General features: G+C 47.1%; 1 protein-coding gene across 3 annotated transcripts in view; it reads right to left on the minus strand.

Annotated features, from left to right (window-relative positions):
* ELP2 (elongator acetyltransferase complex subunit 2) overlaps positions 1-24,769 on the minus strand; it is a 129,575-nt gene that overhangs the window by 83,686 nt on the left and 21,120 nt on the right. For all 3 annotated transcript variants that reach the window (XM_054019239.1, XM_054019237.1, XM_054019238.1), the window contains exons 4-5: positions 24,162-24,318; positions 22,592-22,669 (exon numbers count right to left, since the gene is read on the minus strand). In XM_054019239.1, coding sequence (XP_053875214.1) covers positions 22,592-22,669; positions 24,162-24,318 — 235 coding nt within the window. The remainder of the gene's footprint in view (positions 1-22,591; positions 22,670-24,161; positions 24,319-24,769) is intronic.

Below are 24,769 nucleotides of genomic sequence, written 5' to 3' on the forward strand. Positions count from 1 at the left end.
CGAGATCTGTAAGCACTTGAGGGGAGTTGTTCTGCAGTCTTAGGGATCCACAGGATAACAACTCTCCCGCAAATTCTCAAGGTCCAGGAGACCAGCTCAGAGCAACTCTTTGCTCATAGGTCAACCGGTGAAGCATTGAATCATATAATTTGCTCTTCTGTAACAGTTTTTTTTTTTTAATTAAGAGTTTTCTGTTGTCTTCTCATAGATGACTTACCGTGCAGAGAATGTTCCAGTATCACTTCTCTAACAAAGCAATTGATGCAAGATTAGTTATGGTTATGAAAAAGTTTATAAAAAATGAACATCAAGAAACTTTTATATAGATTTTGGAATTATTTTGAATCAGTTTCAACTGCCACACGTCAGATGATTTCTTTGCTGGAGAGTTCAAAGAAATTATACTCAACAAAAGAATTCAAGAGTAAATTTTAAATGCCTCTAACTCAAGTTAGCTAGCTGACTACTTGTAATTTTTCAGAAACGTCATTCTGCATGCAAAGAGTATGTACTATAACATTTGGGCAAGATGCAGATGTCAGCACAGCTTTGGCATGAAGGCACCATAATGGCTCCATAGATTTATCAAAGACATCTTGTTCTCTAAAGTTTTAAATTCTTAGTCATCTCAGTTTGTCACATTAACTAACTGTTTCTGGCAAAAAGATCAGCAGTGAGACTTAATGATGACATTTAAGTTACCTGTAGGTTTCAGAGTTAACCTTCATATAAAAAGGGGTAATCCAAGTCTCCGTGGTATTGTTTCAGATTCAAGTAGATAACACAATTAACTGCACCAGTCTATATGCTATTCAAGTTTTCAAGGTTTCCTCAACCACCAACATAGTGAGAATTTCCTTTTTTTTTTAATAAGACGACTTTGGATCATAATGATAGATTTTGAACCTTAATCATTGCAGCACAGACCAAACCATTTATAACTAGTATTCAAAAAATAACAAATTACCGGTAATAATTTTTCATTATTGCATGCCTGACTTTTTGATACAGTCTAGAGGCAAGTCCGTTTTCACATTTCTATGCCCACCAAAAACAAAAAACAAAAAAAACGAAGCATTTATTTATCCACTGGTTTTAAAAATAATAGACTTGTCCCCTTTTTAGAATTTTTGGGATATTTTAAAATGCTTATATCTTAATTAACAGATTTATATGAAAATTCATTCTTTACCTTTTGAGAAAGTTCTTTAAGCTGTGGAAGATATGCTATATCATTTCCACATAACAATTATGTTTCCCTGCTTTAAATACAAACTTAAACTCAGCCTTAACTATGGAAACAAAAGAGTACCTTTATAATAAAGCAAAATGTTTAATATCCAGTTATTTACATTTCAAGATTAAGCCTTACATGGAATATCACCTTTAGAAAGAGCTGATTTTAAGACTGAGCACAGTAAATTCTGAGTTTCATTTTTAAACTACTATTACAGGTTTGCAAGCTTTATTTTAAATCTTGAAGTGTGAATCATTACTTCTCATTTATATACACAGGGCTATACTGATATATTCCTCTAGGGTACTCAAAGAGGATTTCTAATAAATACACCACCATAATAAACAAAGAACTAACCTATTGCTTCACAGCATGAATTTTAAGACAGCATTATCCTGACTAATATGCAGCACAGACCCTTTATTATTTCTGACAGTAATTCAGACTACAGGTCACAAGAATTTATTGTAATTTTCCAGCCTTGTAAACTTAATGTCAACAATCACTTACTCACATATCTAAGGAAAAAATATCTATTGAGTTAAAATTATTCAGAGTGAAAATGGAAATACTGCTTTTCATATTGCACTGCCTTCAGGGTATGATAGCATTTTCAAACTGCACGATGTATTTTTGTATATAGTTCTAGAAGATCTGAAAACTTCATAAACCAAACAAATTGACTTGTCTGCTCTGAAGGCATTACAGTAAAAAAAACTGTCAGAGTTAAATAACACATAACTAGACAGCTATGAATATGCCTATATTTGTCTCATTAAATGTGTCATATATAGGGCCCTACCAATTTCACAGCTGTAAAAAATGTGTCATGGACCATGAAATAAGCCTGGCCCCATGAAATCTGATCTCCCCAAAATCAGCCAGGCCTGGGAGGGACAGGACTTGTCCTTCCCCTGCATGACTGTTAAGGGGAGAGGTCAGACCCACCTCCACAGGCAGCACAGAAGAGGGTGGTACACCCTCACTTATGTGCTGCAGAAGCCCCAGAGCTGGGCTCCAGACTGCGGCTCCCCGTGGCTCCTGCCTGGGCTCAGGGTGTCCTAGTTCCGGGGCTTCCGCCCCCACCAGCGCACTGTTCCTGCCGGGGCTCAGGGCCTCCAAGCTGTGGGGCTTCCGCTCCCTCTCCCCCATGGCTCCTGCCCAGGCTGCTGCTCTCCCTTCCTCCTCAGCTCCTGCCTGGGCTAGTCGCGCCCAGGCACCAGCTGGGACTCGGGGCTTCCACCCACTCCGGCTCCTGCTCGGGTTCAGGGACCTGGGCTGGGGGCTGCCACTACCCGCAGCTCCTGCCCAGCTCAGGGCTGCTCCCTGCGGCTCCTGCCAGGGCTCAGGACACCCAAGTTCCAGGGCTGCCACACTCCCACCCTGTGGTTCCTGCCAGGGCTGGGGGCAGCCGGTCTCCAGCGGGGACTCAGGGCTTCCACCCCCGGTGGCTCCTGCCCAGGCTCAGGGCTGCCGCCTCCCCGCCCCCCTACCCCACCTCCACAGCTCCTGACTGAGCTCGGGACACCGAGTTCCAGGGCTGCTGTTCCCTTCTCTCCCCCCACACTCCCCCCATGGCTCCTGCCAGGGCTAGGGGCACCCAGGCTTCAGCCAGAACTCGGGGCTGCCACCCCCACAGCTCCTGCCCGGACTTGGGGAGGCCACACACACCCCCGCCCCAGGGCTCCAGCCAGAGCTCGGTGTGCACAGACTCAAGGCTGCGGTTCACGAGGGCTCCTGCCTGGACTCTGGGCTGCCCAAGTTTGGGGCTTCTGCCCCCCTTCCCTCCTCCTCCGGCTCCTGCTGGTGCTCGGGACTTCCACCCGTGGCTCCTGCCAGAGCTAGGGCACCCATTTTTCAAACTGTCCGGGGCCCCTGGGCACAGGTCCTATGCATTAATCCACCACTGGCCCTGACTAGCAGCTAGGAGCCCCCAGCTGGGGCACTCCCAGCAACACTGGGGAGATTGGCCCTACCTCTACCTCCGGGAGCCTCCTCCAGCTGCAGGAAACGCCACAGGAGTATGACAATCCTGCAACCCCTGTACAACAGCTTTAGGACCACCACCCCACAATACCCTTTTGGATCAGGACCCCTAGTTACAACACTGTGAAATTTAAGATGGAAACATCTGAAATCATTAAATTGACCAATTTTAAGACCCTGTGGCTATGAAATTAACCAAAGTAAACCATGAATTTGGTAGGGACTTATTCATACATGTTCTGTGCTGTGCTAGGCACTGTTGGATTGCTGTCTTAATGCAGCAGTTATACAGTGTATGCCTAACCATGCCCTGAGGCAGTTTCTTACATGCATGGACAGAAGGTAGTTTATACCTTATTCACCTGAGGAAAGAATATCTGCTGGCAGCTTCTTCTCACAATGCAAAATGGCTGACAGTTTAATTATCTTATCAAAGAATCTCTTCCCCACTGATCATTCAGGGCAATTTTGGGAGGGCCTCCCTCTCTTGCTTATTTTCCTAGTATTTCAGAAACACCTGCATTCATACTAACAACACACTCGCTACTTCTATTAAATACTGGGAGATGCTCAGATACTTTATATGTCCCCCATTACTGTAATATGGTTATTTACCTTGTCTAGTAACTGGAGCTCTTCAAGATGCGTGCTTCCTATATATATTCCACTCAAGGTACACATGTGCTCCTTGAACCTTAGACAGGAAGATTTCTGCTACCAGTGTTCATTGGACTATGCCGGGGTGGGCAAACTACAGCCCGCGGGCCGGATCCAGCTTGCAAGCTGTTTTAAGTCAGCCCGCGAGTTCCCACTGGGGAGCGGGGTCTGGGGCTTGCTCCACTCCGGCGCTCTGGCCAGGACACTGGGTCGGGGGCCGCACCATGTGGCTCGGCCCCACTCCGGTGCTCCAGCCGGGATACTGGGTTGGGGGCTGCTCCACACCAACCCACATGGTGAATCTCTGAGGCAAGAAAATCCGCCAATAAGCACAGGACCCACCAAGATAGAGGAGGAACTTCGTCACACTGGTGTTAGCGGTGGGATCTTGGGGTGCACAGCGCAGCAGCAGCAGGAGGGTGATTAAAAAAAAAAACCACAACAACAACAAAAAAGGGAGAGGGTGTTTTTTTTTCCACCACAATGGATGACATCGTGCGGGCACTGATACAAGCTATGGCGGCCCAGCAGGAGGCTACCCGTGTCCAGGCAGCCGCCCAACAGGAGGCAGTGCGGCTGCAGCAAGAGACTAATCGCCTGCTGATGGACCAGGCTGCTCAAGACCGAGCTATGTTGCAGGAACTGGTAAACCAGGTAAAATCCCTTACAGAGCTGAATTGAGGCCATGATGGGACGCGGCTCATACAGGCCAGCCACTGGCTGCAGAAAATGACACGGGAGGATGATGCAGAGGCATATCTTCTGGCCTTAGAGAGGACAGCCCTACGGGAGGCCTGGCCTCGAGATCAGTGGTCTGGCATCCTTGCCCCATTCCTGTGTGGGGAGTCCCAGAAGATCTACCATGATCTGCCTGAAAAGGCTGCGGCAGACTACCCCCCGCTGAAGGCAGAGATCCTGGCCAGATCTGGGGTAACGTGCGGGCCCAGCAGTATCACGGTTGGAGGTACCAGGAAGACAAAACCCCACGGTCCCAATTATATGACCTCATCCATTTCGCACGGAAGTGGTTGCAAACAGAGTCCCGGAGTCCGGAAGAGATACTAGCGGTTCTGGTCATCGACCGATACATGAGGGGACTACCACCAGACCTTCGTGCCTGGGTAAGCCAGAATGAACACTCCAGCTATGACGAGGTTGTCGCCCTGGTAGAGAGGCGAAGGACAGCGAGGGAGCTGACCCGACCAGTTAAGGAAGAGGCACCTCGGGTTAAACTAGCAGCACCAAGCCCTAAAATTCGGGTGACTGGGCCACCAGGAGGGCCCAGGTGGAAAAAGAGAGAGGCTGAAGGCCCATCAGAGGCCACAAAGAGTCGGAGCACTGAGGGAGAAGAGGATTGTGATGTTAGACTGCCCAAACCAAGAGACCGGGGAACGCCTAGGGCTCCATACAGATGTTATGCCTGCGGGGAGTGGGGACACATAGCTGCACAGTGTCCCATTGCTGAGGAGCCTATGCAGTGTAACCCGGGGAACTGGGCAGATCCATGCTCCCTAATCCACCTTGTGGGGGTCTCACTAACCCCATATATGTATACCAGACCAGTGAAACTAAATGGGGTAGGGACCACGGCACTGGTTGATTCGGGGAGTGCTATCATGCTTATCTCAGGGAAGCTCGTGAAGCGTAATCAGCTGCTACAGGCTAAACGTACGGGGATAACATGTGTCCATGGGACAGTTAGTTACTACCCACCATCCCAGTAAAAATCGAGATCCATGGGAACACTACTGAGGTAGCAGCAGGTGTAGTCCCTAAAGTCTCATACCCGGTGCTCATAGGGAGGGACTTCCCAGGCTTTGGAAACTTACTCCCAGTAGGGGGATTGGAGAAAGATGGGGACCCTAAAATTGATGAGGCATCCACAGCAGACTGTCAACCCCCAATCTTCTCTGAAATATCCCCAGATTTGTTCTCCACTCCCAGACAGGGTAGAAAGACAAAAAGGGAAAGAAGGGCAGCTACGGCCTTGGGAATCCGAATACTGACCCAAAGCCAGAGGGTCGCTCTTGTAGGTAGGCGGACCCGCGCAGCTGAAAAGGAGGCCACCCAGGAGAGAGAAGCACCTGAGTCTGACCCCCACCCTAATGCTTCTGAACCAGTAGAGGCAACAGAGACTGGGCCCCTAGATCTTGGGCAGATTAGCCCCGGGAGAGGAAATTTTGGTATGACAACATTAGGAAGGAGGCGACTGAAATAGATGGGGTCCCCGTGGAAGGGAAAACCCAGTGACCAGGATCCTACTTCATAATGAAGAAGGATCTCTTATACCGGGTTGCACCAGTACAGGGGCAGAAGGTACAGCAGATCCTAGTACCTCAAAAACACCAGAAAGCTGTATTAAGTCTTGCTCATAGTCATCTTTTTGGGGGGCATTTGGGGGTAGAGAAGATCCTGGCACGAGTCCTACAATGGTTCTTCTGGCCCGGAGTTCATGAAGAAGTGCAGAGATACTGTGCCTCCTGCCCGGAGTGTCAGCTACACAGTCCCCATCCCCACTTGAGGGCACCTTTAGTACCTCTTCCCATCATAGAGGTCCCCTTCGAGCGAATAGCCATGGACCTAGTGGGACCCCTGGAGAAGACGGCTTGGGGCCACCAATATATACTTGTTGTTTTGGACTATGCTACTCGCTACCCAGAAGCCGTCCCCCTGCGGAACACGGCCTCTAAAACTATAGCCAAGGAGCTGGTGGGGATCTTTGCCCGAATGGGGTTACCGAAGGAGATATTAACTGACCAAGGAACCCCATTTATGTCGAAGCTAATGAAGGACCTCTGTACGCTGCTCCATATACATACCCTGAGAACTTCGGTCTACCATCCGCTGACTGATGGGTTGGTAGAAAGGTTTAACTGAACAAGGCTATGATAAGGAAGGTGGTAAGTCGGGATGGGAAGGATTGGGACACCCTACTATCCTACCTTATGTTCGCTATCTGGGAGGTACCACAGGCCTCAACTGGGTTTTCCCCTTCGAGTTATTATACGGGCGTCACCCCCGTGGCATACTAGATATCGCCAAAGAGATCTGGGAAGAGGAACACAATGAGGGGAGAAATATAATAGAGCATGTAATGCAGATGCAAGACCGGATAGCCCGGGTTACCCCTATTGTACGGGAACATTTGGAGAAGGCACAGGAGGCCCAGTGAACCCATTACAATCGCCAGGCAAAAGTGCGACAGTTCCAACCAGGGGATTGGGTTATGGTGTTGGTACCCATGGCAGAAAGCAACCTTCTGGCCCAATGGCAGAGGCCCTGTGAGGTGGTTGAACCCGTGGGGGAAGTAACCTACAAGGTGCAGCAGCCAGGATGCAGAAAACAAGAACTGAACAGATTTATCACGTTAACCTTCTGAAACCCTGGCATGCACAAGAGGCATGCACAACGGTCCAAAAAGACCTAACCCAGGAAAACAAGCCTTCCAAACAGGTGAGAGTGTCTCCCGATTTAACACCAGACCAGAAGAATGAGGTGTCTGAGATGATCTTCCGGAACCAAGATGTGTTCTCGACAAAACCGGGTCGAACAACCGAGACATATCACCACATCGTCACGAACCCTGGGGCCAGAATAACAATGAGGCCCTATCGGGTGCCAGTGGCAAAAAGGGAGGAAATAAAAGCAGAAGTAAAAAAAATGCTGGAGTTGGGGATCATCGAAGAATCCCACAGTCAGTGGTCCAGCCCAGTCGTGCTGGTGCCCAAACCTGATGGCACCACAAGATTTTGCAACTACTTCCGGCGACTAAACAAAGTATCCCAGTTCGACGCGTACCCCATACCTCGCATAGATGAGCTAATGGACCGTCTGGGTAATGCCTGGTACTTGACTACCCTAGACTTGACAAAGGGGTACTGGCAGATTCCCCTTGCAGAAGACGCAAAGGAAAAGAATATGTTCTCTACACCAGAGGGTCTTTTTCAATATACTGTCCTCCCTTTTGGACTACATGGGACCCCAGCTACCTTCCAGCGCCTCATGGACAAACTATTACGCCCGCATAACACTTATGCTGCTGCCTACTTGGACGATGTGGTCATTCATACCCCAGACAGGGAAACCCACCTGGAGAAGGTGGAGGCAGTCCTTGATACCTTCAGGCCAGCTGGCCTTACAGCAAACCCTGCCAAGTGCGCTGTAGGGTTTACAGAGGCCAAATATCTTGGCTACATTGTGGGAAAAGGTTTGGTAAAACCCCAAGTGAACAAGTTAGAGGCCATCCAAAATTGGCCCCGACCAAGTCGCAAGAAACAAGTCCGGGCGTTCCTAGGTGTGGTGGGGTATTACCGAGGATTTATCCCCCACTTTGCCACAAGGGCAAGCCCCTGACAGACCTAGTGAAAGCCCGTGGACCTAATCTGGTGAGATGGTCTGACGTAGCAGAGGAAGCATTCACAGACCTACAGACTGCCCTCTGCAGTAACCCCGTACTGATAGCCCCTGATTTCACCAAGGAGTTTATCCTGCAGATGGATGCATCGGAAGTAGGGTGGGGGCCGTTCTATCCCAGATGTTCGGGGACGAGGAACACCCAATTCTATACCTCAGTCGGAAACTCCTTCCAAGGGAACAAAAATATGCAGTGGTGGAGAGAGAATGTCTCGCTGTAAAATGGGCCATGGAAACATTGCGCAACTACCTGCTCGGACGCAGATTTGTCCTCGTGACCAACCATGCCCCTCTTCAATGGATGCAGCGGAACAAGGAGAAGAACACAAGGGTGACCAGATGGTTCTTATCCCTCCAACCTTTCCAGTTCCATGTGCAACACAGAGCAGGGAGCTGTCATGGCAACGCCGATAGCTTGTCACGTGTGCACTGTCTGGCATCCCAAGATGCCCAACCCCTTGGCGTTGAGCAGGGGGGAGGGATATGTGACAGACCCAGACCAGTCTGGTAGAGGACAAATATACTGGTCACTGGATGAGTAGTTTTCTGTTCCCTGAGTGACCAGAGCAGGGGCTGCACTAGAGTAATCGGGAACCTGCTAGAACCAGTTAAGGAAGGCAGGCTAATTAGGACACCTGGAGCCAATTAAGAAGAAGATGCTAGAATCAATTAAGGCAGGTTAAACAGGGCACCTGGGTTTTAAAAGGAGCTTGCTTCAGTTTATGGTGCGAGTGTGAGGAGCTGGGAGCAAGAGGTGCAAGGAGCTGAGAGTGAGAGGGTGTGCTGCTGGAGGACTGAGGAACACAAGCGTTATCAGACACCAGGAGGAAGGTCCTGTGGTGAGAATAAGGAAGGTGTTTGGAGGAGGCCATGGGGAAGTAGCCCAGGGAGTTGTAGCTGTCATGCAGCTGTTACAGGAGGCACTATAGACAGCTGCAGTCCACAGGGCCCTGGGCTGGAACCCGGAGTAGAGGGCAGGCCCGGGTTCCCCCCAAACCTCCCAATCAACCTGGACTGTGGGTTCTTCCAGAGGGGAAGGTCTCTGGGCTGTTCGCCAACCCACATGGTGAATCTCTGAGGCAAGAAAATCCGCCAATAAACGCAGGACCCACCAAGACTGAGGAGGAACTTTGTCACACTAGTAAAAGTATACACAGAGCCCCAGACTGCTGCTTTATAGATTTCTAGGAGAGGGACATCTCAAAGCAAAGCTACCAATATAGTCTGGATTCTGGTCAAGTGGGCCCTTATACCTTGCAAGAGAGGGGTTGCTATCAACTCCTACTAAAGCAGGACACAGAGCGAAATCCATTAGGAAAGTCTCTGACAGGATATTGCTGAATGTATGAGAAGGGAAGCAAAGGAGACAAATAGTTTAGGGGATTTCTAGAAGGGTTTTGTCCTCTGCAGGTAAATGCCAAGGCTTGATGGACATCCAAGAAGTGTGCAGCTTCTCATCCTCTCTGGTGGCATGACACTTCAGATAAAAAAAAAAAAAAAAGGGTCAACGGATTACCTGCTTCAGATGGAATTCCAACATTATTCTAGAGATTAATTTAGGATGCAGCCTCTCAAGGAAACCCTGCCCTTATGAAAAACCTTGTAGGTCAGGTATGCCATATAGGGCCTCCAGCTTAGCTGCCTTTCTGGCTGAGGTTCTTGCAACTAGAAAGGCAACCTTCACAGATAGATGAACAAAGGAACATGAAAATAAAGGTTCAAATGGAGCTTTCATAAATGCTGACAGGACTAGATTGAGATTACTTATCAGGGTAGGTTTCAGTACAAGAAAAAGGGTTCTGACAAGTGCCTTGAAAAACCATGCTGTAGTAGGATGCGCAAAGAGCAAATGGCTGCCCATTGGAGGGTGAAAGACGTTAATAGCCTCCACCAGGCACTTGCAAGAAGCTGATAGGCAATCCTGACCTTTTGAGAGAGAAGGCAGTCCAGAATAGTGGGAATCTGGAAAATGTTGGTTAACCAGAACTGCCTCAGCCACTGAGGAGCAAGTAGGATTACCAACTTTGTCTTGTTTTCCTCAAGACTTGAGGTAAGAGAGGGATGGTATAGGAATGTGTACATCAACAACTTCAACCACTGTACAAGAAATGTGTCCCAGAGACAAACTGGAGCACTAGACTGGGCATTTATTGTTTTTTGGGGGATGCAAAGAGATCTCACCATTGGAATCCCACTGTTTGAATATGCTCTGTACCACTGAGTTATGTAGTTCCCACTTATGGTATCTGGAGAAATGTCTGCTGCAATGTCAGACACTCTCGAAAAGAGCACTGCCAAGATGGTGACTTGATGGTAGATGCACCAGTTCCAAATACTAACAGCTTCTGTACAAAGAAGGGTGGACCTTACTCCTCCCAATTCACTGATATAATAAAGTGCTGTCATGTTGTCTGACATGACTTGAACGTCCAGGGTCTGATTAAACAGTAGGAATTGTTTGCAGACTTTCTGTACTGCCAACAGTTCCAGGACATTTATGTGCAATTGGGATTCTTGTTGGGTCCAAGTATGTGTTTATCCAGGCAGCCTACCCAACTTAGTAAGGAGGTGGCCGATTAAACTTTTTGTGGGTAGGGACGGGACAAATGTAACCCTTTACACACACACACACACACACACACACACACACTCTGTTATCCTGTTTTGCCACCAAGTAAGCAAAGTCAGAACCCTGTGGAGGAGCAATAACAACGTTGGAGGAAAAACAGACAGTATAGTCTCATCATATGGTGATTACACTCTTTTCATTCCACTAGTATCTCTAGAGGATGTTAAACAGAAGCTACCAGAGTCAGACATTTTCAAATCAGCAGGTCCAGATAACTGCCTGAGGAGCTTGCTGGTCCATTAATTTTGATTTTCAGTAAGTCCTAGAGCACTGAAAGCTAAATGTTATGCCAGTTTTGAAAAAGGGCAAGATAATGGAGCAGCTGACATGGGAGTCTATTAATAAAGTATTAAATGAAGGTAATGTAATTAATGCAAATGAACATGGGTTTATGGAAAATAGATCCTATCAACCTAACTTAATATTTTTTTATGAGATTACAAGTTTGTTTGGTTGATGAAGGTAATAGTGTTACAGTAATAGACTTCTGTAGGGTGTCTAACTTGGTACCACTTGACTAAATTAGAATATAAAATTAACATGGCACACACACACACATACACATAATTATGGATTAAAAACTGGCTAACTGATAGGTCTCAAAACATAATTGTTAATGGGGAATGGTCACTGATTGGGTGCTTCTCCAGCATGGACCAACAGGGATCATCAGTTCTTGGCCCTACACTAATTAATACTTATCAATGTCCTGAATGAAAATATAAAACAGTCACTGATAAAGTTTGCAGATGAGATGACAAATTGGTAGAGTGGTAAATAATGAAGAGGACAGATCACTGATAAAGAGAGATCTGGATCCCTTGGCAAACTAGGCACAAGCAAAGAATATGCATTTTACTATGACTAAAGGTAAATGTATACATTTAGTAACAAAGAATGCAGGATCATACTTATAGGTTGGGGGACTCTATACTGGGAACCAGTGACTCCCGAAGATTTGGAGGTCATTGTGGATAATCAGCTGAACATGAGATACCAGTGTGACACTTGTCCAAAAGAGCCGATGCAATCCTGGAATGCATAAACAAGGGAATCTAGAGTAGGAGTAGAGAAGTTTTTTATCTCTGCATTTGGCACTGGTGCTACCACCAATGGAATACTGTGTCCAGTTCTGATGTCCACAATTCAAAAAGAATATTGAAAAATTGGAGAGAGTTCAAAGAAGAGCCACAAGAATGATCAAAGGATTATAAAACATGCCTTATAAACTCAAGTAGCTCAATCTATTTAACTTAACAAAGAGAAGGTTAAGGGGTGACTTCGTTATAAAGTACCTACATAGGGAACAAACATTCAATAATGGGCTCTTCAATCTAGCAGAGAAAGGCATACCACAATCCAATGGCTGGAAGTTGAAGCTAGACAAGTTCAGACCGGAAATAAGGTACAAATTTTTAATGGAGAGAGTAATTAATCATTTTGGAACAATTTACCAAGGTGAATTCTCCATCACTGACCATTTTTAAACCAAGATTGGATGTTCTTCTAAAATATATGCTCTAGAAATTATTTTGAGGAAGTTCTGTTATGGGCAAGACCTGTGTGATATATGAGGTCAGACTAGATGGCCTTGGAATCTGATGTGTATTTAACGATTCATTCGTTCTCTCACTAAATAGATCATTGCCCTCAAAAGCCAGATCCTCACAGTGAATTGGACTTCCTTGAGAATCTAGAGGATTAGAGCCATGAAACTCCTCTCATAACTATGGATATTGCCATCAAGCAGGAGGCTGTATCTGCTGCATACACAAAGTCTGAAGGGCCAATCAGGCAGGCAAGTTTACAGTCATCAATGATTGCTTGGAGCTGAAGTTTATTCTCAAGTCAGTTCTTAGTGAATTCAGAACTTACTGTAAATAATAAACTCAGACTTTGATATTGAAGGTTGGTACTTCACTATCCGGAACTGTTAAACTTGCCAAAGTGAAGTTCTTCCTCCCAAAAAGGTCTAGACATTTAGCCTCGTCTGTGGGTTTAGATCTGGGTTGGTAGTTGCTTGTTCTTTTCAACGACAGCCTGCACCACTAAAAAGAGTATGGAGCAAGGATTGAAAATAAATATCCCGTCCCTTTCATGATATAGAATATTTATTCTCCGTTCTTTTCAGAATGGGGGCGCAAGTGGCTGGAGTATGCTAGACTGTCTCAGCCACTTCTAAAGTGGCCTCATTAACAGGCAGTGCCACATTACTGGGAGCAGCACCCTGGAGGATATCCAGCAACTTATAAGGGTGCCCTGTTTTTCCTCCAGGGGAATCTAGAGTGTGCATCCAATTCTCAAGAGGTCATATAGTCATCATGTGGTAATGGCAAGGCAGGAGTGACTGCCTCATCTGGTGAGAACAATGATAATCCTACTGAAGTGAGTGGTTCTGGCTGTGCTGATTGCTCCTCTTCCTCAGAGTGATCCTGGGCAGACTGAGGTTCTTCCCCAGGTAAAGAAGCCTGTCCTGATTCCCACTGAGACCTCGCATATTTGGGATGTCTCATACAGATCCCAGAGATCCAAATAAGGCCAGTGCAAGGGCTCATGGGATAGTCCCCCTGGAGGAGGATACCATCAATCCCAAGTCAGGTAGTCCTACTTGTGAGAGTGGGAAGGTGCCCATGAGATCTTGGAGACACTATCAGGGCTGATCTTCTACCTTGATAAGGCTGGTGAAGCCCTCTCCTTGATTCTGGACTCACTGAAGGAGAATGAGGCTTCTGTCAGTGGGCCATGCTGTTGGTATTGGTGGTCTCATTATTCGTTGGCTGGTCAATTGTACCAGACAGCGGCTAACCAAAGTTGCAGGGACATCCTTGGTTAGACCAGATCTGACAGTATTACTGATTCTGGGCCTGCACAGATTAGCTGTTTTCGTTACTGATCATTCCTTTTCTTTGAGCACAGGTACTGTCCATGTAGGAAATGTCCACTGTCTTCTTTCCTCACCAGTATCGAGGATGGTGCAGTCCATTTGGCTGTGGATGGCTTTGTGACGTTTGTGATTCTCAGTGTCGAGAAACCGGCACCATGCCTTTTGTGACCTCCTGACCTACATGGACCAAGGAGTGGAGTCTCAGCCAACTTTGAGGGTGTCAAAGAAGAAGTCCTGTACTTGAAGACTTGGAGGGAGATTTTTCACATTTTTTGTGAGCGTTTGCTCCTGCCACCTAATGTCTGCTGTGTTTGGAAGAGTCTTTATCTACCCTAAGCAGTCCCTGAGCCTGAGACCAGGTGCTTGAAGGGATATTTAATGCTTTTGTACAATGCATAGGGAGGTCTGATGGGTGAGGATTGGACTGCGGTCTCATGGAATGATCCATCAGGAATCTTCTAAGTCTGAAGTCACAGGCTTGACAAGTTTGCCAAGAAAAGAACCATCAGATATTATACTTAGAAGGCAGATAGAGAGATGTGTCGTGGATGTCGATGACCAGGAAGGCAGGCCATGCAGATCTTGAATCCTGAGGTCTTGGGTACACTAGGCAACCCTGTATAGGGGATGCTGGGGTAGGTCAGGTTTTTCTCCAGGCCCCTGTACTACTAGAACTACACTATCTAAGCTGAAAACTATGAATATCAAACTTTTTTAACAGGAATTCCAGCTAAAGCTGTGAACACTGAGGAAGCACTCTTCTTTTCGGAAGGTGAGATGAGATACAGTTAAATTGATTGAAATACAGATTACCAAATTGTGCATACCAATCTAAATGCCAGATCTAAGGAATAATGTTTTGTGAAAGTATGAGTTGAGCTCCAAGTAGCAACTCTGCAGATTTCTAATATCGGATTACATCAAAGATAAACCATAGAAGTAACTTTGGCCCTAGTCAAGTAAGCCCTTCTGGAACAGGAACAGAGGTGTGTGTGTTAAAACTTTTCAATACACAGTCTAAACCACTTAGGTGCTGGAATGTGAGTACCTACCCTTTCCTCTCTTCCCCATAAGGGACAAGCAGTTCAGATGATGTTACTTAGTCCTATTCAAACAAAAGGCTAATGCTCTCTTAGGCCTGGTCTACACTACGACTTTAATTCGGATTTATCAGCTTTAATTCGAATTAACCCTGTAACCGTCCACACAACGACGCCATTTAATTCGATGTAAAGGGCCCTTTAAATCGATTTCTGTACTCCACCCCAACGAGCGGAGTAGCGCCAAAATCGATTTTAGCTATTCGAATTAGGGTTAGTGTGGCCGCAATTCGATGGTATTGGCCTCCGGGAGCTATCCCACAGTGCATCATTGTGACCGCTCTGGACAGCAATCCGAACTCGGATGCACTGGCCAGGTAGACAGGAAAAGCCCCGCGAACATTTGAACTTCATTTCCTGTTTGCCCAGAGTGGAGAGCACAGGTGACCACAGATACCTCATCAGCACAGGTAACCATGCAGGCTGATAATCGAAAAAGAGCACCAGCATGGACCGTGAGGGAGGTACTGGATCTGATCTGTATGGGGAGATCTGATCTGTATGGGAGTGCTTGCAGAACTTCGTTCTAAAAGACGAAATGCAAAAACTTTTGAAAAAATTTCCAAGGGCATGATGGAGAGAGGCCACAATAGGGACTCTGAGCAGTGCCGCGTGAAGGTCAAGGAGCTCAGACAAGCCTATCAAAAAACAAAGGAGGCAAACGGTCGCTCCGGGTCAGAGCCGCGGACATGCCGCTACTACGCCGAGCTGCATGCAATTCTAGGGGGGGCTGCCACCACTACCCCACCTTTGTTCGTGGATTCTGGGTCGGGGATAGTCTCGACGCCTGAGGATTCTGCCGATGGGGTAGAGGAGGAGGAGGAGGAGGAGGATGAGCTTGCAGAGAGCACACAGCACTCCATTCTCCCCAACAGCCAGGATCTTTTTATCACCCTGACTGAAGTACCCTCCCAAGCCTCCCAAGCCAGTACCCAAGACTCTGACCCCATGGAAGGGACCTCAGGTGAGTTTACCTTTTAAAATATAAAACTTGTTTTAAAAGCAAACGGTTTTTAATGATTACTTTGCCTGACTTTGCATTCGCGGTCAGTTCAGCTACTGGAAAAGTCTGTAGCTACTGGAAAAGTCTGTTAACGTGTCTGGGGATGGAGCGGAAATCCTCCAGGGACATCTCCATGAAGCTCTCCTGGAGGTACTCCGAAAGCCTTGCCAGAAGGTTTCTGGGCAGTGCATCCTTATTCCCTCCTCCATGGTAGGACACTTGACCACGCCATGCTTGCAGCAAGTAATCTGGTATCATTGCCTGACAAAGCCTGGCAGCGTATGGTCCCGGTGTTTGCTGGCATTCAAGCAACATCCGTTCTTTATCTTGTTGTGTAATCCTCAGGAGAGTGATATCACTCCTGGTAACCTGGTTGAAATACGGGAACTTAATTAAGGGGACAGAGGTGGCCGTTCCTACTGGGCTGTTTGCCTGTGGCGGAAAATAAATCCTTCCCTGCAGTTAGCCAAGCGCAGATGGGAAATTGGCCCTGAAGTTTTCCGCGTTTGGCTAGCAGGTATCTTCCCTGTTACCAGCCACGCGGTGGGGGGAGGGTACCGTGATCATCCCAGAGAATTCATGGCGAGGGGGGGGGGTCGGCGGCGGGGGGGGGGGTAGTTTGGTGCCTGCAGGGATCTTCCCTGATACCAGCCATGCGGTGGGGGGGAGGGGTACCGTGATCATCCCAGAGAATTCATGGCGAGGGGGGGGGGTCGGCGGCGAGGGGGGGGGTAGTTTGGTGCCTGCAGGGATCTTCCCTGATACCAGCCATGCGGTGGGGGGAGGGGTACCGTGATCATCCCAGAGAATTCATGGCGGGGGGGGGGGGGGGGGTTAGTTTGTTTTCTGGTGCTGCTGAATGTTAACAGAAAAACCGCAGCACTCTACTTGCCTGAAGGGGCCCAGACAAGCCCCCCCACACTGCCCCCCCCCCCCAACTGGCTGAGATTGGCCAGGCTTCTGCAGCACTCTACAGGCTATGCTTGGTATGTGGGAAAGGAGGGTGCAGAAGCTGTAAAACAATGGCTTACCATGGCCGCATGCAAGCCGAATTCTGTTGCCCAGACCTGTGATCTCTAGCAGCAAAGCCACAAGCACTCAGCATTAAGAGGCAAAATGCGACCTTGCACAGAAATCACATGTGCTATGTAATGTGAACAGTGTTGGTCACCGTGAAAGAGTATAAGCATTGTTCTGCAAAATGTAGCTTTTAAAACAATTCTCTTTTTTCCCCTCCCTACAGCAGCTGCAAATTCCTCAAGCCTCCCTCCTCCATCCCGAAGGTTATCACAGATAAGGCGTCGTAAGAAGAAGACGCGGGAGGACATGTTTTCTGAAATTATGCAATCCAGCAGGAGTGACAGAGCTCATCTGAATGAGTGGAAGGAAACAGTTTCAAAGTATAGGAAAGAAGTCAGTGAACGTGAGGAGAGGAGGGACCAACGTGAGGAGAGGAGGGACCAACGTGAGGAGAGGAGAGACGATCGAGATGAGAGATGGCGGCAGGATGACCAGAGGATGAAGGATGCAACGCTGGGGCTGCTCCGGCGTCTGGTGGAGGTTCAGGAACGGCTGCTGGAAAACAGACTGCCGCTTCAGCCCCTGTTCCACCCTCCCCCCTCCCCATGTTCCGTATCCTCCTCACCCAGACGTGTAAGAACGCGGGGGGGGAGGCTCTGTACACCTTCCCATTCCACCCCAGTAGACAGCCCAAGCAAAAGGCTGTCATTTTTTTAACCTTTTCTTTGTGGCTTTTTCCTTCCCAGCAATCCTCCTCCCAAATACCACCCGGGTTCCCTCCCTCTTTTTCTAATCTATTAATAAAGAATAAATGATTTTTAAATGATAGTGACTTTATTTGGTTTGAAAGAAAGCTGGGGGAAGGGGCAGGGTGGGTTCCTTACAGAAAATCAGTCAGTAAAGGGGGAGGGTTTTCATGAAGGAGAAACAAACAGATATTTCACACGGTAGCCTGGCCAGCCATGAAACTGGTTTTCAAAGCTTCTCTGATGCACAGCGCTTCATGGTGTGATCTTCTAATCGCCCTGGTGTCTGGCTGCGCGTAATCAGCAGCCAGGCGATTTGCCTCAGCCTCCCACCCCGCCATAAAGGTCTCCCCCTTACTTTCACAGAGATTGTGGAGCACACAGCAAGCAGAAATAACAATGGGGAGATTTCTTTGGCTGAGGTCAGAGCGAGTCAATAATGAACGCCAGCGACCTTTTAAACGGCCAAATGCACATTCTACCACCATTCTGCACTTGCTTAGCCTGTAGTTAAACAGCTCCTGACTCCTGTCCAGGCTGCCTGTGTATGGCTTCATAAGCCATGGCATTAAGGGGTAGGCTGGGTCCCCAAGAATAACTATGGGCATTTCAACATCCCCAACGGTTATTTTCTGGTCCGGAAAGTAAGTCCCTTGCTGCAGCCCTTTAAACAGAGTAGTGTTCCTGAAGACGCGAGCGTCATGAACCCTTCCCGCCCAGCCCGCGTTGATGTTGGTGAAACGTCCCTTGTGATCCACAAGTGCTTGCAGCACCATTGAAAAGTACCCCTTGCGGTTTATGTACTCGGTGGCTTGGTGCTCCGGTGCCAAGATAGGGATATGGGTTCCGTCTATTGCCCCACCACAGTTAGGGAATCCCATTGCAGCAAAACCATCCACTATAGCCTGCACATTTCCCAGAGTCACTAACTTTCGTAGCAGCACCTGAGTGATTGCTTTGGCTACTTGCATCACAGCAGCCCCCACAGTAGAGTTGCCCACTCCAAATTGATTCCCGACTGACCGGTAGCTGTCTGGCGTTGCAAGCTTCCACAGGGCTATCGCCACGCGCTTCTCAACTGTGAGGGCTGCTCTCATCTTGGTATTCTGGCGTTTCAGGGCAGGAGACAGCAAGTCACAAAGTTCCATGAAAGAGCCCTTACGCATGCGAAAGTTCCGCAGCCACTGGGAATCGTCCCAGACCTGCAACACTATGCGGTCCCACCAGTCTGTGCTCGTTTCCCTTGCCCAGAATCGGCGTTCCATGGATAGAATCTGCCCCATTAACAACATGATCTCCAAAGCACCGGGGCCTGTGGTTTCACTGAATTCTGTGTCCGTGTCCATGTCCTCATCATGCTTGTCGCTGCGCTGCCGCCGCCGCTGCCTCCTCGCCTCGTTTTTCTGGTCCTGGCTGAGCATAAACTCCACGAGAACGCGCGAGGTGTTTGCAATATTCATGAGTGCTGTCTTGACCTCAGCGGGCTCCATGCTTGCCGTGGTATGGAGTCTGCAGTGTTCACCCACCCAGGAAAAAAGGCGCGAAAATGGTTGTCTGCCGTCCGTTGCTTTCATGCAGGGAGGGAGGGAGGGAGGAAGTGAGGCTGTACCCAGAACCACCTGCGACGATGTTTTTTGTCCCATCAGGCACTGGGATCTTAACTCACAATCCCAATGGGCGCAGGAGACTGCGGGAACTATGGGATAGCTATGGAATTGCTACCCACAGTGCAACGGTGCAGAAATCGACGCTAGCCCCGGTACTTGGACGCACACCACCGAATTACTGTGCTAGTGTGGCCGCACTCATTTCGACTTTATACAACCTGTAATTATCTAAATTCGGATTAATCCCGTAGTGTAGACATACCCTTAGCATCCAATGTGTGTAGTTCACTTCACCTGAGTGACAGTGTGGCCTCGGAAAAAATACTGGCAAGTTTATGGACTGGTTAAGATGGAATTCCATTATCATTTTGGAGAGAAAATTTGGGAGTGTATGAAGGATCACTTTCTTTGTGAAAAACTATAAGAGAATGGCCAGTTATGAGAGGTTCCCTGATCCATTTTCTGGCAGGGCAATAACAAGGAAAGGTATCAGGCCAGTGGTAGCCTGATTCCAGATCAGTGTCAATCTAAGGCAGTGTCCACGGCAACAACAACCACCTGGTTAAGCAAAAAGCTCAAAACTGTGACACATTTCCATGGCGAACGAGTAGCGGGTCCTACGGGGAGGTTCTCTTATCTCCAGAGAATTCTGCGTAGGTAAGAAAATGGTTTGGACTTACATTTTTCTTTTTCTTTTCTGGAGGAGGGGGAGAAGGAACAGGAACCAGACCCACCACATTATACTTCTTTCCTTTACCCTAAATCACCAAAGTTAACGTATCTGGTGTTGCATGAGGGTAACTAAATGACAGTGTTCCAAGTGTTCACCATGAACCTAAGTCACCACTGTAGCCATAGATCCAATAGGAAGCAATGGCTCTAAGGAACCATCAGGTGTCTTATCAGGCTTCTGAGGAGTTTTCAAGCCTGGAACCAATTCAGGGCAGGATGACACTGGCCCTTAATACCCCCTTTGCTGTTGCTCTGACTTTTGAGCTCAGACTTTTTATGGGGATGCTTTTACACTTGAGTATGCAGAATCAGAAGTACTGGATCCCTGAAATTTGCTTTCAGTAGAGGCGTATACCTGGGATAGCTCAGTGGTTTGAGTGGTTCCCCAAACCCAGCAGTCACTGACTGGATTCAACAGATTCACCAGGTCCAAGAAGTGGTAAGAGGCTACCTTGAGGAAGCAAAGAAAGCCTATAGTGATATCAGACTGTCAATGGCCAACTTTTTCAGTATGCCAAGATGTGCAGCTTTCCACAGAACAACTCTGCACAAACAGGCCATCCTGCAAACTAGACAACCAGTTCCTCAGGCCATACCAAATCAGTTAACAAATCAACACAGTTACCTTCAAACTCTGCCTGTCTAGATCCCTCGAGTTACACCCTGTCTTCCATATGTCGCTCCTGAAACCCTACATGGAGATCCATTCTCCACTAAACCCAACCTCCTCTCTCACAAGTACATGTCCCGGACTACAAAGAGTATGTAGTCCATGAAGTGCTTGACACCAAGATAAACTGGGGCAAACTATGGTATCTCATCGACTGGAAAGACTATGGCCCTGAACAATGGTCCTGGGAACCACCTGACCTTTCATAAAAACACCCTGGTCCAGCAATGCCATATGGGCCCCCCTGAAAGGGGTGCTATGTGAGGTTGTGCAGGGATAGGACTGGAATCCAGGTCTGTGGAATGACCAATGCCTCCACGCTGTTACCCGGCAGCTACGGTAGCATGCTATGCATTACCACACAAATCCTGTGGAGATAAATACCACAGGAATTACCACCTCGGAAGGCCAGGCTGACAGTTTCCCTCATGGCTAGACCAGGCACTATATTTCAGCCCCAGGAGAAGTTCCAGGAAGCGTCTGTGTAACAAAACAGATCCCTGCCAGCCATAGCAATAGACCTGCATCTCGGCTAGCTCCGACTCCTGACTCCCAACTCTGGCTCTGATTCCTGGCTTGACTGACTCCTGCCTCTGAGACTGACCCCTGCCTTGTCTCCTGACTTCAGTTCTGACCCTTGGCTTGACTCCTGTCTCCAACCTCTAAGCCGGATTCCTGGTTCTACTTGCTAGGCCAGACCACCCATGTCCTGCTCATAACATATTCCACCCCCAGTATCACTGGGCATACAACTATGCACAGGGAAAAACCTACTCCACAGACACTAGGCTCCATTCAGCCTCCTCCCTCCCCCAATTCATATGATCTTGGGATGGACAAACTCATGAAAGGACCCACCAAGAGACTCAGCCAGCAGAGGCAGAGCCAAGCAGCTGCAGCAGGGACCATCAGACACTGATGATGCTGTCAGTGCTGCTTCCTACAATTTTTAATTTGGACACTCTCTCCTTTGCATTAATTTGGCAGTTTAATTCAATTCCCTCCCGCCCTCTTCATCTCACTACACCCCACACTCATATAGCCCTGCTCTTGTCCCACTTCTCCCTTACGTTATCCCCTTGCCCTCCTCATCTTCCTTTCTGATTGCCTTACCCCACTCCCTGCAACGTCCCTTATCCCTTCTGGCATCTGTTTAGCTAATCCCAACAAAATCCACCTCCCAAAAAATTCATGAATTCACATGATGTTTGCAGACCATCACACTGGTCACTGTTTGTGTTATATCTCTGCCACACATTCTTTTTCTGTCTTGTCTATTTAGACTGTAAACTTTGAGGCCAAGACTGCCTCAGACTCTGTATACAGTGCCTAGCACAATGGGACTTCCAGAAGCTACTATAACGTAAATATCAGATAATAGTTAGTAATAATAATAGAACTTGACACGAAGTATCGGGTGAAGTTCTATGGTCTGTGTTATGCAGGAGGTTAAATGATTTAAATAGTCAATTTGGTCTTTAAAAAAAAATCTATGAAATTTATACAATTGCTTTAGGATGCTGCAAGTATGGTTCCTCCCTTCCAAAGGAGCTTACCTCCATCCCACCATTGCTGGGGTGCTTATATCTTGACCTAACTTTATGAATCTATAACTGACATCTGCCTCACAATACAACTAAATTGACATATAATACATGCTCTATCAAGACTGTTTTGGAAGCACTACAACTAAGCAACTTTGTTCTAACTACTAACCTCCAAATTAAATCTATTCAGATGTGAAGCTTGGGGTGGTTTCTTGTCAATTTAGATATGATTATTCATATACTATGTGTGTCCAAAATTAGCTAAATGAAAACACTGTTTTTCAAGGCACATCAACCATTGTTTTTAAAAATGTGTCATTTCTCCTGGACTAAGCATTCAGGATATGTAGCTGTACTTACCATCACTGCCAGGCAAGAAGGATAAGGAGACATCCATAACAAATCCATTTCCAAATTCCAAGGTCTGAAGGCAGGTAGCTGAAAATTGAGAGTAAAGAATGCTGAACTCACTCTACCAAATTAACGCTGTAGGGGGAGAGGGCAGCACACTTATGTTATGGTTGCTTAACACTTTCCATTACAAAAAAAATCATACACCCCACTGAGAAGTTACCACCTCCATTGGTTGGAAAAAACATCTGATTTTGGCAAGGGACCTCCATGGAATCAGGGAGATGCCTTTTGCTGGCCCCAGTAAAATCCATTGAGATCTGAGTTATAAGCTATTAAAAGTTATTTCCCAGAGCATCTTATATTGTACAGTTTAATTTTGGCAGCATGACAATAGCATTGCATGTTCTAAATCCCTCTCTGGATGGGCCCCATTACTGCAGCAGACATGCACTGCACTGGGGCAGAAACTCAGCCTGTCTTCTACCAGAGCAGCTGCAGTGGCAGAAGGGAGAGAGAGATAAGCCACACTTTCCCCCAACCACCCTACAGACCCAGCAGTGGTCCGAATGGCTCAGCACCCTGAACTAAAGGCAACACCTAAGGGAAGAGCTCCCCCATATCTCGGGCAGGATTAGGAATGAGATGCTCAGCCCTGCTGCTGCTAGAGTGTGGCAATGCGGGGGAAGAGACATGTAGAGAATTTAGAATGTTTGCGCAGGAAGATCTGGGATTTGTTTTCTGGGGTGGGTAGTTCTGCTCAGGCAGTTCCCTGCTCATTTGATCTAGGAAAGAAGTTATTTCTCTGAGGTGGTCAGGTTAAAGGGAGATCTCTTTGGATGAGAAATAGTGGTGTAGGTTGCCTGGGCCGGATGTACACGGGGTATGGAGGTGGTGACTAGTTTGAGAGAACTAGAAACAACTACCAAATAAACATCAAGTTTTGTACCTCAACATTTTGCTTGTATGTTGTCTATTATTATTTGATTAGCTTGTCTATTAAGACTAAGTTCTTAGGGCAGAGACTGACTTTTTGTTCTGTATGCACACAGTGCTTATTACAATGGAGCCCTGATCTCCGACTGGGACCTCTAGGATCTACATAATAAAACAAAACAAAAACCCACAACCGGGAACCAGGAAATTACAAGTTCTAGACTCACTCTTCTACTAATTGGTGCTAACAATTCTATACCCTTCACAATCATTATTATTAAGCAAGGTGTCACTGAAAGGTTACATAAGCTGGGAATAGAACATAGAGCTCTAATATGGAAAACCAAAATCTCACACGTTTAGCTACACTAGCCTGCTACGCTGTCTGTAAAATCGGGCTACTCATCCTAAGGTAAGCAACCCATCATTCCCAATGCAGAGGAGAGGACAATGAATTTGTAGAGGTCTGACTGAATGACTGCTCTGAAGAAACAGAATCCAGCTTACACCCTGTCTTTAGCAGAGAGTCTTCGGAGACTTTAGTGTAATAGAGGTACTTTAACATGTATACATTCATCCATTTTTAGTGTTGGTCTTTAAGCCATCCCGTTGTGTCTACAGTATTAACAGTAAGGAAAGTTACCTTCTGAACCTCGTTTGGACCAGATTCTGACAGTAGAGTCAGAAGCGGCAGAAGCTATTAGTAGATTTAATTCTGTTTTTGACTCATCTGTCTGGTAAACAGCATCCACAGCACAAACAGCTTCTGTGTGGCCTTCAAGATGAATGCATTTCACAAGCTGAACGTGACAGAAAGTTACATAAGATTAAACAAAGAATAAAGATAAAACACTTAACAGAAAACATGAAACTTTCAGGCATGTAGACATTTAAATTCTTGGAAAGGTTTAGAAGAGGGCTGTAATGGTTAAATATGAAAACTAACAACTTATGTGGGCTAGCTTGCCGAGGTAAGTACATTCAGCCTTGAAAAAAATGACTGAAGTAACTTGATTACAGTATATGTTCATGTATTTCTTAAAAGGAGAACCTTGCCAGATTACAGATGTCATAATTAAGGGCTACAATTTAGTCACAGGTATTTTTAGTAAAAGTCATGGACAGGTCATGGGCAATAAACAAAAATTCGTGGCCCGTGACCTGTTCATGACTTTTACTAAAAATACCGGTGACTAAATCTTGGGGAGGGGGTCTGGGGTCACCTACACTGACCCCTGAGAAGTGTCAGAG

Source organism: Malaclemys terrapin, chromosome 2 (genome assembly GCF_027887155.1).
Source record: "Malaclemys terrapin pileata isolate rMalTer1 chromosome 2, rMalTer1.hap1, whole genome shotgun sequence".
Classification (NCBI taxonomy): domain Eukaryota; kingdom Metazoa; phylum Chordata; order Testudines; family Emydidae; genus Malaclemys; species Malaclemys terrapin.